General features: G+C 40.9%; 1 protein-coding gene across 4 annotated transcripts in view; it reads left to right on the top strand.

Moving 5' to 3' along the window:
- LOC121295631 (leucine-rich repeat and calponin homology domain-containing protein 2-like) overlaps positions 1-12,382 on the top strand; it is a 94,871-nt gene that overhangs the window by 72,647 nt on the left and 9,842 nt on the right. Inside the window, exons 8-17 of one of the 4 annotated variants that reach the window (XM_041220522.1) lie at positions 773-881; positions 996-1,099; positions 1,495-1,562; positions 1,883-1,996; positions 2,489-2,566; positions 3,844-3,906; positions 5,397-5,445; positions 6,436-6,474; positions 6,632-6,751; positions 11,618-11,674. In XM_041220522.1, coding sequence (XP_041076456.1) covers positions 773-881; positions 996-1,099; positions 1,495-1,562; positions 1,883-1,996; positions 2,489-2,566; positions 3,844-3,906; positions 5,397-5,445; positions 6,436-6,474; positions 6,632-6,751; positions 11,618-11,674 — 801 coding nt within the window. The remainder of the gene's footprint in view (positions 1-772; positions 882-995; positions 1,100-1,494; positions 1,563-1,882; positions 1,997-2,488; positions 2,567-3,843; positions 3,907-5,396; positions 5,446-6,435; positions 6,475-6,631; positions 6,752-11,617; positions 11,675-12,382) is intronic. The other 3 variants (XM_041220523.1, XM_041220524.1, XM_041220525.1) reach the window with 3 other exon arrangements.

Genomic DNA, 12,382 nt, shown 5'->3' with positions numbered 1-12,382 from the left:
GCATGCTCATATACTGTAACCCTGGAATCTGATAGATTCAAACAGCATGCTCATATACTGTAACCCTGGAATCTGACAGATTCAAACAGCATGCTCATATACTGTAACCCTGGAATCTGACAAGTTCAAACAGCATGCTCATATACTGTTACCCTGGAATCTGACAGGTTCAAACAGCATGCTCATATACTGTAACCCAGGGCTCCGACAGATTCAAACAGCATGCTCATATACTGTAACCCTGGAATCTAACAGATTCAAACAGCATGCTCATATACTGTAACCCTGGAATCTGACAGGTTCAAACAGCATGCTCATATACTGTAACCCAGGGCTCTGACAGGTTCAAACAGCATGCTGATATACTGTAACCCAGGCCTCTGACAGGTTCACACAGCATGCTTATATACTGTTATCCTGGAATCTGACAGGTTCAAACAGCATGCTCATATACTGTAACCCAGGGCTCTGACAGGTTCAAACAGCATGCTCATATACTGTAACCCAGGGCTCTGACAGGTTTAAACAGCATGCTCATATACTGTAACACAGGCCTCTGACAGGTTCACACAGCATGCTCATATACTGTAACCCAGGGCTCTGACAGGTTCAAACAGCATGCTCATATACTGTAACCCTGGAATCTGACAGGTTCAAACAGCATGCTCATATACTGTAACCCAGGCTTCTGACAGGGAATAATCTCCCTGCACCCAGTATCTGTATGGTTCCTTTTTCACAATATAAAAAAAGGCAAATTTGTATTTTTCAGCCATCCGATGATGACACAATCAGCCTGCACTCTCAGGTATCAGAAAGCACGCGGGACCAGGGCAAAGCAGACAGCCACTACACGGGAATCATGTCCGACGTGAATAAAGGTGGGGCAAGGGCATCTGGGTGGCATGGACACAGCAGCACTCGTTGTACTGGTTTTACTGTTTTAAAAAAATATTAAAATATGTGCATTGATTTTATTTTAAATTTTCTGTCAGATCAAGAGCCATATGATTACATCGACCCCAACACAGAGGAAGACACGCCCCTCTCCGAGCCGGGGGATATGAACCTCAATGAGCCCTTCATGTCCTGTATGAAGGTATGGGAGTGTGCTGGAGATACAGGAGGGTCTGTGTGTCTCCGGCTCGCTGTATAAACATAATGTATGAAACACAAATCCTGATACTTTTTTTGTTTTTAAGGAATAATTATATCATGAATACATTTTGCCAGGAAGTGTGCACATTTTAGTTTCTGATTCACTGCTTGATTCTGATCACTTCAGTGTGGACCCTAAAACACTGTATGGTGTCCGACTGTCCTTCACACTCTACATGGTGCCCACGATAACTGCCTTGAACTTTCTGGAGCTTCATAATCTAAGTCCTGAAAGCCTTTGAAGAAATTATTATTATTATTATTATTGTCGTTGTTGTTGTTGTTGTTGTTGTTGTTGTTGTTAACAGTGTAATTTGTATTCTCGCCCCTTTGCAGGAGCTTGGGAGAGTCTTGAGTAAATCACACAGAACAGAGGAAAATGACAATGGGACAGAAGAGTGGAGGTAGGAACTGTATACAGTGTTGCTTTGTTTGTGTTCAACTTCTAGAATTCCATGATAGTAATCTTTGAAAATAATTTCAAATACTGTCCAGTTTTATTACTCTTTTACCCAGTGGAAAGATTGCATTGTTCTTTGCTGTGAGGGATGTTTATCAGAAGTATTCAGAAACAGCTTCTTTGGGGACAGCAGAATGCCTTCATTTAAGATGCCATTGAAATGGGTATGGGTGACTTCAGTAGAATGGCTGTGACTAAGTCACGGAGAGTATGTTTCAATGGATATTCACAAAGCGCATGCTTCAATGGATATGCATGTTTCAGCACTCAGAGGGAGCAGCAGCTTGCTGAGGAAGAGGAGGAGGAGGAGGAGCTGAAGGAGGTCATTGATCTGCGGAAGATAGCGGTGCAGTTACTGCAGCAGGAAAAGCAGAACAGGTAGAGTCAGCCCCAGAGATGCCAGTGTGCACACTGCTGGAAGGCTGCTGTCCAGTGTTAGACCTGGTGCTAGAATACCACTGATTCTTACTTTATCATATTTTACAGATCAGTGCAAATCTGCAAAAAGCACAGAATGCATTTTAGAATATTTGTAACAAGTGTCTAAAACGAGAGCTTTGAGGGAACAAAGGGCCCCTTGCTGCATGAGCAGCTCAAGGTAGGCAGGATCATCAGATAAGCCAGGTAGATCCTGAGAGTTTTGCATTTCCACGCTGTTGCTTTTAGACTTTTATACATCCGCTTAAACTGATTCTTCATTCTGCTTTATTTCTGCTGTGGGTGATGAAACAACCTCATCCTGTCTGTTTGCTTCCCTGCCTTGAATACCTTTCTTTTCTCTGTACTAACAACTTCCTATCCTTTCCCATCATCATTTTCTTTCTTGCTTTCTTTCTTGGTTTGTTTGGTACACATGACATGTGAATACAGACGGAGGCCTTTAGTATGTAGAGCCACATTCAGTGAGAACCTAATCCAGAGGAGAAGGGCGGCTGGACGGGCACAGAGGTATATTACCCATACAGTGATTTTAAAATGAAAGTGACTCAGTCAGACAAGCTTTCATTTAAAACAAGAAACAGTTCAGTTGTTTTTTCTTGTACTTATTTTTTCCTCGTTTTTATATGTTAGTAATTTCAGGAAGGTACATGGGGATAATTATTTTGGGTGTCATGTGGAGGTCTCCGTATTTTGGTTTTGATCTACAGAATCACATTGTTCTAAAGTCCCTCTGTCTATTTTCTGTGTAGTGAGGGCAAAGCGAGAATGGGAGCCTGCATTTTTATTCCTTGCACAATATTTATAAAACAGGTGTTCCAACCTGTGCAGATATTTTAGATTACCAGCACAGTTGGAACTTTCAGAACCACTGACAACCAATTCACTCCGGGAGAGGATGAGTAGGGTGGGGGGTACCAGCACACTCCAGGGTGTTCAGATATGTGTCAAAAATCTGTGCTGTGAACACTACCCCTAGGCATGCAGATATTGGACCATATTTGAACACTTTGTTGTGTGTTATTGCTTTCGTAATGGCACTCGTCGGACCTAAAGCACTCATTCATGGTGGGTACTACTACATCTAAGAGGAATATCTGACACTGAGTACACCCTCTTGTTTTAAGATAACCAAGGCTTTACAAACATCGTGGCACAACAACTTGTCTTGCATGTCCCTTATTTTTCTGCAGACTGTTTTCACTTTGATTCAGGTGAAGCTAATATATCCTAACATCACATTATAGTTATTTCCTGTGTGGTGGGTATTAGCGCCCCACATCTGAGCCTTGCACTCTATTTCTGTGCTGCTTGTAAGAAGTCAGTTGGGGTCATAATCACTGCTGCACAGGAATTGAATCTACAGGGTTGTGACAAGTGAAAACAAAGCATGGAAAGAGAAACAGAAAAATAAAGGACTTGAGATGGTTAGTGTGGTAACGAGAGAGAAGAATTTGTTTAGTCTCTAATGTAATCATTTATACAGCTCAGAACATGGGTGTTAGATACTGACTGGGTTTCTGGAGAAGGTTATTATGAATACACCTTTGTTCCTAATCGGTGCGCCTGTAATCATGTGGGAGTGAACCATATACTCCACTTGTAGCTCTGCTTCCCTTTTTGTTTTTAGACTTCCTTATCTATGTGAAGGGGAGTTCATGCACATTTATTTAGAAGTTTGTATGTTTTGTTGGTAGTGGTTATTCTGGGTTTTGCTGTTCTATAGCTATTGTTAGGAAATGTTGTTGTTGTTGTTGTTCTAATTTTTATTTGATCTTCTGTTTCAGGTTTCTTAGCCAGTCCTTTAGCAATTCAAGTAACAGACAGAAGCCTTCTGACTCTAATAAAAGGTATTAAAGACAATAAAACTGCTACCATTGAGGTCAATACACTGCCATTGAGATCAGTACTCAGCAATTGAGATCAGTATGCTGCCTTTGAATTCAGTGTGCTGTCATTGAGATCATTACGCTGCCTTTGAGATCAGTACGCTTTAGTGTACCCAGGTGATCTGCATCTCTTTAAATAAAGAATATTGTTGCATCATATTTTAATCGGTACTGCAGGTACAGTACTCATTCTTGGAGTGTTAACTACAAGTACAGTTAGTTCTTTTTTTATCTGAATGGTTAACTCAATCTGGTGCCTGTAGTACATGTACTTGACATGTAAAACAAATTGTGCTTTTATACAACTTTATCTACTGCCACCTTGTGGTCATTTGTAGGAAATTGACTTTTATAAAGTTGAGTAAACCCATTAGGACTCTGCATGATCAGCTCACAGACATCACTGTGACCTGATTTGCCGAGGAAGTGAAGAACATGGCCTGGTTATTGTTTTTGGGTGTATTATAACATACTACAGTAAAACCTGTACAATCTGATATGGAATTAGACAGTGTGCTGAATTAGTTACTGGAAAACAGGTTCTCAATCTGTTTTGAGTCACGCCTCATCTTAGCATTTTTTTTTTTTTTTTTTTTTTTTACTTCATTCAGAATGGTGCAGGCAAGACTATACGCAGCGTCTAGTGTGTGTGTGTTTATATACTAGTTTTAAACTTTGAAAATAAATCACATGACTGTACCAGATTTACATTGATTTTTATGCAGTAGAGACTTAAAAATACAGCAGATATCGGAAATGTTGGGATTGTAGAGGGGATCACACCATTCATTTCAATAGGGATTGTAGAGGGGATCACTCCATTCATTTCAATTGGGATTGTAGAGGGGATCACACCATTCATTTCAATAGGGATTGTAGAGGGGATCACTCCATTCATTTCAATTGGGATTGTAGAGGGGATCATACCATTCATTTCAATAGGGATTGTAGAGGGGATCACACCATTAATTTCAATAGGGATTGTAGAGGGGATCACACCATTCATTTAAATAGGGATCTGGTTGAATTATAGAGAATTGTGGTATGTAGAGGGGCAGGATTACACAGGCTTTTCTGCAGGGCAAATGCTGTTGAAAAGCAGTAAGTCTCATTGTCATTACTTCTGACTGGTCTCACAGACACACACATTAACAGTAACCTTGGACTGCTTTAACAAAGGTAACAGAAGGTAGAGATGAGTGACACCCAGGCTCTGTGGAGTCACCCTCTGGTGTTTATGCATGTCTGTAAATTCAGTCACTCTACACTTTGATGTTGGCCATCCTGCAGCAGTTTCTGTTTAGTTAAAGACATTGTAAACTAATAACACTGATTTCCAAAATGAGTATTGCTGTTTCTAACATTTTACCTGAGCAGTCCTGTACTGTAACTGAGTACTGGGCTTTGCTTACTGAGGATTTCTGAGTGATTTATTGTGCTTCTGTTTTTAGTGTGTCCGTGGAGGAGGGCAGCACACCAGCATCCCCACACAGCTGCATGGTGAGTTTCAACAGGCAGTTCACTGCACCATTTACTATTTACTATTACCTCAGGGCTGCAACCGTATAACTGGGAATCACATCATTGTTTGCTAAGTAAATGACTGTTAAAGATTTTAAACTGTTAATAACAAAGACAAACCGATAATTATCAAAAGTTAATTAAAAACCTATGCTGTATGACATTTAACACATTAAGAAGATGTCATTCTCGCAAACCAGTAATAGATGGTTGTGGAAGCACATGGGATCGGGTGTGATGGAGGGATGGATTTACTTTACTACTTTTACTTCCCCCACATGGAGTCCTGCCCTTGGAGGATGCCTGCAGTGCTCTTCTGGAGTGCCCTGCCTTTGTTTGTTTGGGAAGCTAATCATATGTCTCCTAAATTTCCTTGGTGTCGTTGTACTTTACTATTGATGGCTTCTGGTGAATTTAAAAGTATAGAGTTTCTACTCCAGATTTTGGATTTATTCAAATGTAAAAGCACATTTTATAGTGGTTCCGATGGAAATCTTAAGTACTCTTGAATATTAAATTATAATCAAAATGAAAACGAAAATATTCACGTGCAGTGTTACACCAAACAATATTAATGCATTCCATAATGTTCAGAGTTTTGCTAAATGGCAAGAAATACATTTCTCATTGGATTGAACAGTATACTAATAACAAGGGAGCTGAATATTAATTGCTTTGCTTAGCTGTTTTCATATCATCTGTGGTCTGCTTGGCCACCTGAAGCTATTTGCACCATTTCTATACAGGGACACTGAAAAGAGCAATGTACGACAAACCAGGCGATAGGAAACATTACAAATGACTAACATTGCTGGTGTTTTGAATCTTTGTGGTACCACTGTAAAGATGTATAATAGAGATGACCAAGGGGGACTCTTGCAATAGTGATCAAAGGAAATGTTTGCACTGTCAGTGATGATGTTTTAACAGTGTGTTTTCATCTGCGTTCCTTCCTTCCCTTTCTTAAAGGAGCTAGAGTTCACTGATGAAGACACTGCATTCTCTCAGGTCACTCATCTCATTTATTTCTTTATTGTTTCACTTTATTTATTGTTTCTTTTAACTCTCTGACGTGTTTACCATCTATTCACTCTCCTCCTCTACCTTCTCATTGTACATGTGGCAGCAAGCGGCACACAGTGTGAGTTTGTTGGTTGTTTTGCAGTCTTCGGGCTCTTTGGAGGATAATTCAAAGCAGGATCAAACGGACTCAGAGACTCACCCTGTAGTGGTTCATAGCCAAGAGAGGCGGCGAAATAAATATTTAAGAAAAGATTATATCAAGGTATTGCCTATGATGCCATGTTTACTACCCTTTGTCCTATGCATGCGTGCAAGTCCGCCCCCAGTATATTATATCTCTGTCAGACTTGTAGGACTGGAGTCTGACTCGAGTCGTATTTTCTGTAACTCCAGTCACGGCCGAAAAAACTCGGACTCTACTTGGACTCAGCCAGACTCAAACTTTTGGGCTCCGTAACTCAACAGCTCCTTTTTTAAAAATGTTCTATTACACAGGTAATATTACAGTTACTAGGAAACCTGTGCAGAGTAAAAACCCACCCAACAAAACATTATCCAATCACTGGTAAGCCGTGATGTATTTTTTCTGAGTGATATCAGACAACATCCGTAAGGAAATTGTTCTCCCAACATCTACCACTAGTTGAATGAAAATTGATTTGGTTTTGTTTCAAGGACTCGTGACTCGGACTCAAGGTTTGAGAACCCAACTACAAGTCTGTCTATCTACAGTGGCTTGCAAAAGTATTGACCCCCCCTTGGCATTTTTCCTATTTTGTTGCCTTACAATCTGGAATTAAAATGGATTTTTATTTGGATTTCATGTAATGGACATACACAAAATAGTCCAAATTGGTGAAGTGAAATAGAAAAAAATAACTTGTTTCAAAAAATTCAAAAAAATAAATAACGGAAAAGTGGTGCGTGCATATGTATTCATCCCCTTTGCTATTAAGCCTCTAAATAAGATCTGGTGCAACCAATTACCTTCAGAAGTCACACAATTAGTTAAATAAAGTCCACCTATGTGCAATCTAAGTGTCACATGATCTCAGTATATATACACCTGTTCTGAAAGGCCCCAGAGTCTGCAACACCACTAAGCAAGGGGCACCACCAAGCAAGCAACACCATGAAGACCAAGGAGCTATCCAAACAGGTCAGGGACAAAGTTGTGGAGAAGTACAGTTCAGGGTTGGGTTATAAAAAAATGTCCGAAACTTTGAATATCCCACAGAGCACCATTAAAGCCATTATTAAAAAATGGAAAGAATATGGCACCACAACAAACCTGGCAAGAGAGGGCCGCCCACCAAAACTCACAGACCAGGCAAGGAGGGCATTAATCAGAGAGGCAACAAAGAGACCAAAGATAACCCTGAAGGAGCTGCAAAGCTCCACAGCGGAGATTGGAGTATCTGTCTGTGGCAGAGCAAAGCTCTGCCCTTTTAAATTGGCAGGGATGGGGTTAACTTCCCCTGGCTGCCTGGGTTTATTATGTTCAGGTGGCTGGGGTTGATTAGTTGATTAGGTTGATTAACGATCAATCAGCGCCCAGCCACCTGATATAAAAGGAGGCCTCTGCTTCTCATTTGGGGAGAGGGAGCTGAGGAAGCAGGTTGGTGTTTGTTTTGTGGTTTTTGAATTTTCTAAATCCAGTGAAGGCATTGCCCAGCCTGGAAACTTTATTTTTGTGAGTTTTGTTTTTGCTTTATTTATGTTTGAGTATCTGTTATTTTGCCCTTGTGCACTTTATTTTTGTTTATTTATAATAAAATTGTTATTTTTTTGAACTGCAGACTGTCTCTGGGCCTCTATCCACTCGCCAGCCTGCCACACTGTCCATAGAACCACTTTAAGCCGAACACTCCACAGAGCTGGGCTTTACAGAAGAGTGGCCAGAAAAAAGCCATTGCTTAAAGAAAAAAATAAGCAAACACGTTTGGTGTTCGCCAAAAGGCATGTGGGAGACTCCCCAAACATATGGAAGAAGGTACTCTGGTCAGATGAGACTAAAATTGAGCTTTTTGGCCCTCAAGGAAGATGCTATGTCTGGCACAAACCCAACACCTCTCATCACCCCGAGAACACCATCCCCACAGTGAAGCATGGTGGTGGCAGCATCATGCTGTGGGGATGTTTTTCATCGGCAGGGACTGGGAAACTGGTCAGAATTGAAGGAATGATGGATGGCGCTAAATACAGGGAAATTCTTGAAGGAAACCTGTTTCAGTCTTCCAGAGATTTGAGACTGGGATGGAGGTTCACCTTCTAGCAGGACAATGACCCTAAGCATTCTGCTAAAGCAACACACTAGTGGTTTAAGGGGAAACATTTAAATGTCTTGGAATGGCCTAGTCAAAGCCCAGACCTCAATCCAATTGAGAATCTGTGGTATGACTTAAAGATTGCTGTACACCAGCGGAACCCATCCAACTTGAAGGAGCTGGAGCAGTTTTGCCTTGAAGAATGGGCAAAAATCCCAGTGGCTAGATGTGCCAAGCTTATAGATAGATACCCCAAGAGACTTGCAGCTATAATTGCTGCAAAAGGTGGCTCTACAAAGTATTGACTTTGGGAGGGTGAATACTTATGCACGCTCAAGTTTTCTGTTTTTTTTGTCTTATTTCTTGTTTGTTTCACAATAAAAAATATTTTTCATCTTCAAAGTGGTAGGCATGTTGTGTAAATCAAATGATACAAACCCCCAAAAAATCAATTTTAATTCCAGGTTGTAAGGCAACAAAATAGGAAAAATGCCAAGGGGGGGGTCAATACTTTCGCAAGCCACTGTATCTATAGTTGTTATTATTATTTTCTAGTCCTGTAATAAACAGTTGGCATGTTAACTGGTTTGGGTTTGTATGACATACACCGTGTGGTTGTTTTACCAGTTCCTTTAGTTAGACATTTTAATGAAAACCTGGCTTCCAGAAAGGCAGGGTTGTGTATTACCATGGTGATAAAGGGACACTTTCGCATAGCTGTGGTCAACTTCAGCCCACTAATCACATAACGTGAACAACCAAATAACCACATTTTTACATGTTGCTGTATGCACTGTTTTTCATGTTGCATACATATTATAATTTTATTATTATTAATAACAGTAAATAAATCTGATCTCCAAGCCCTACCCCTAAATATGTCATGTTGTGAGAACCTTTTTCCAGCACATCTGCATCCCTTTTCATTGTGATGTACATCTAACAGAACATGGTTACATAATTATACTGCAGGCATCTTGTAATCATCTCTTAAAATGGGCTGTCATACAAGCAAAACGAAAGTATTTTCTGAAAATCTGAAACCACTCTTTTCAAGAGAAACTGCCCCTGTAGTGTGTATTGTCCTCCCCATGCTGTACCTCATACATCAATTTGTCTGTTACCACCCACAGTGTTGCAACAAGAACTCAGTGTTACTGACCAGGCTGCGGGGTTTAAACTTTCCTGTCCCTAGTGTTCTGGTTTGTTGTGCATATTCTTGCAATATCTTTGTCAGCATAATTGCGATTTTTTTAGATATTTGTATTAACATATCGCTGGTAATAAATCAGTTGCGCCAACAGCCTCGGCAGTTGCCCACTGCCGTGACCTGCTCAGCCAGGCGCAGGGGATGTTGTGGCACTCCAGCCCATCGAACAAACAGCTCTGGGTCTGGCCCCTAAATGGCTCCGGTTCAGCTAGTTAGGCTTGTCGGAGAGAGTCATATCGATTCTCCAGAATGCATGAGCTGCTTCAATGCGCTCTCAATATGGATACAATTGGGTGGAAATCCAAGCTTGGTGTTTGGCACATCAGGTTGATCACACAACTTGCCCCATGCCAATCATTCTGCAGTTTTTTGCAGGACCTGTTTGGTGAGGGTAAGTTCCCCTTGACTCTGAAGGTTTACTTGGCAACCGTATTGGCTTGCCATGTTAAAATTGACTGGCTGGTTTTGTTTTACTTGCCATCACCTCCGCTAGACGCGAATTTCTGAAAGGGGCGTGAAGACTTCAGCCTCCTTTTGACGGACAAAGTTCCTCAGTGACGGTTAAATGTGGTGCTGCATGCACTCACAAAACCACCCTTTGAACCTCTGCATTCTACAGAGCTTAAATACCTGTCTCTGAAGACAGTGTTTTTCTTGCCATCACCTCCGCTAGACGCGCGAGTGAGATGCAGGCATTTTCAGTGGCAAAAGTTTTTTCAGTGGCAAAAGTTTGTTCTATTTTTACGGAGTCTAGGACTAGGAGTCTAGGATGGTTATGCTCCACACGAATCCGGCCTTTGTGCCCAAATGCCTCTTGACCTTCCGTGTCAATGAGTTGGTGGAAATTGGAGGCGATTCATCCTCCACCGTTCCAGTCAGATGAGGATCGTCGGCTCCATATGTTTTGTCCAGTTAGGGCATTAGCTTGTTAAGTTGACAAGGCGAAAATTTGGCGACTATCTGAGCAGCTGTTTGGAGCTAAGAACCAAGGTCAAGCCCTGTCAAAACACTGGATAGTGGAGATAGTCAAGATTGCTTACGAGCAAGCCCATTGTGTAATGGAATACATTTCGTACTTGAAAGGGAATGTTAGGATATTATCATAACCCTGGTTTCCTGAAATATAAGTGTATCCATTATAATTTTTTGGTCGCTGTGTACATTCTATGCAGTAGGCTGAAGAAAGTTTGACACTGAGCGCTGTCCTGCACGCAGCTTTATCTCTTGTGGGGGCGGAGACGGGTGCTGACATCGTGGGCGTAGGACGCAGCTTTGGTAGAAGTGTTCAGTTGAATTGGGCATAATAGGTTAACCCATTTTGTAATAGATACATTTCTATTTCATGGAACCAGGGTTATGATAATAACCTGTTAAATATTAAAGCAGTCGATCCTTGCACACCCCAGTATGTAAGTTCTGTGTTGTCTTATCATCGCTACATATGTATCTCACACATTACAGTTCTACATATACCTGGACAACAGCTTACCCTGTGTTAACGAAACATGGTTTGCATGTTCTTTATCACAAGATAGTGAGGGTATGGAAATGTGGGTATGTTTGGAAGACTCTGTCTTTGTTTTGTATTCACAGCTGGGGCGGGGTACTGGTGTTACTAACACCATGTTTTTGTTTTTTGTTGTTGCTACAGAATAAATGCCAGACCTCTTCAAGAAAAAACTCCAGTGGAAATGAAAATGACAGAGAGGTGAGTATTGCTTTGCATTAAGGCAGGACAGCTGAAAACATATTTATTGGAGTGTAAAGTTACCAGAAGCATGTCTCGCAGCATTGTGCCTCATCCTGCAGTTACTTAGTGCTGCCTTGAAATGTTGATTGCCATCTTTTATGTGGTAAACTGAGGCATTCGATTCACCTGGGAGTGACAAGGGGAAGAAGGTGGTGGTTAGGGTGGGAAATATAAGCTAAATAACAAATGGCTTGTGATGAGACGGTGTACTAATATGTAAGGAAATTCTATTGTCAGTGTAATGTGGTATTTATTCAGATTAGTTGACTCTCCTGTTTGAGATAAAGGTAGCCACTAGAAGACCTCTGACAGGCTTCTGTGTTTACAATGCAACAGTATGTAGAAGTTTAACAGTGTTTCATGAGACTCACTGGAAAGCTGTTAGGTGTTTAACAGTGCTTCATTAGACTCTCTGGAAAGCTGTTAGGTGTTTAACAGTGCTTTAATGCAGTTGGGATTCAAGGAAACACATGTACATGGATTAGGGAGTGGTTAACATGTAGAAAACAGAAAGTACTGATTATCCCATATGATATTTATAATGTACATTTTTATTTCCTGCGTGCAGTACCTTACACTTTTCTCTATTAAATGTCATTTGCCATGTGTCTGCCCAGTTCTGAATCTTGTCTAGATCATTTTGAATGACCTTTGCTGCTGCAACAG

This window comes from Polyodon spathula, chromosome 20 (genome assembly GCF_017654505.1).
Source record: "Polyodon spathula isolate WHYD16114869_AA chromosome 20, ASM1765450v1, whole genome shotgun sequence".
NCBI classification, from domain to species: Eukaryota; Metazoa; Chordata; class Actinopteri; order Acipenseriformes; family Polyodontidae; genus Polyodon; species Polyodon spathula.
The sequence above is the reverse complement of the archived record's forward strand: the minus strand, read 5'-3'. Positions and strand labels throughout refer to the sequence as shown.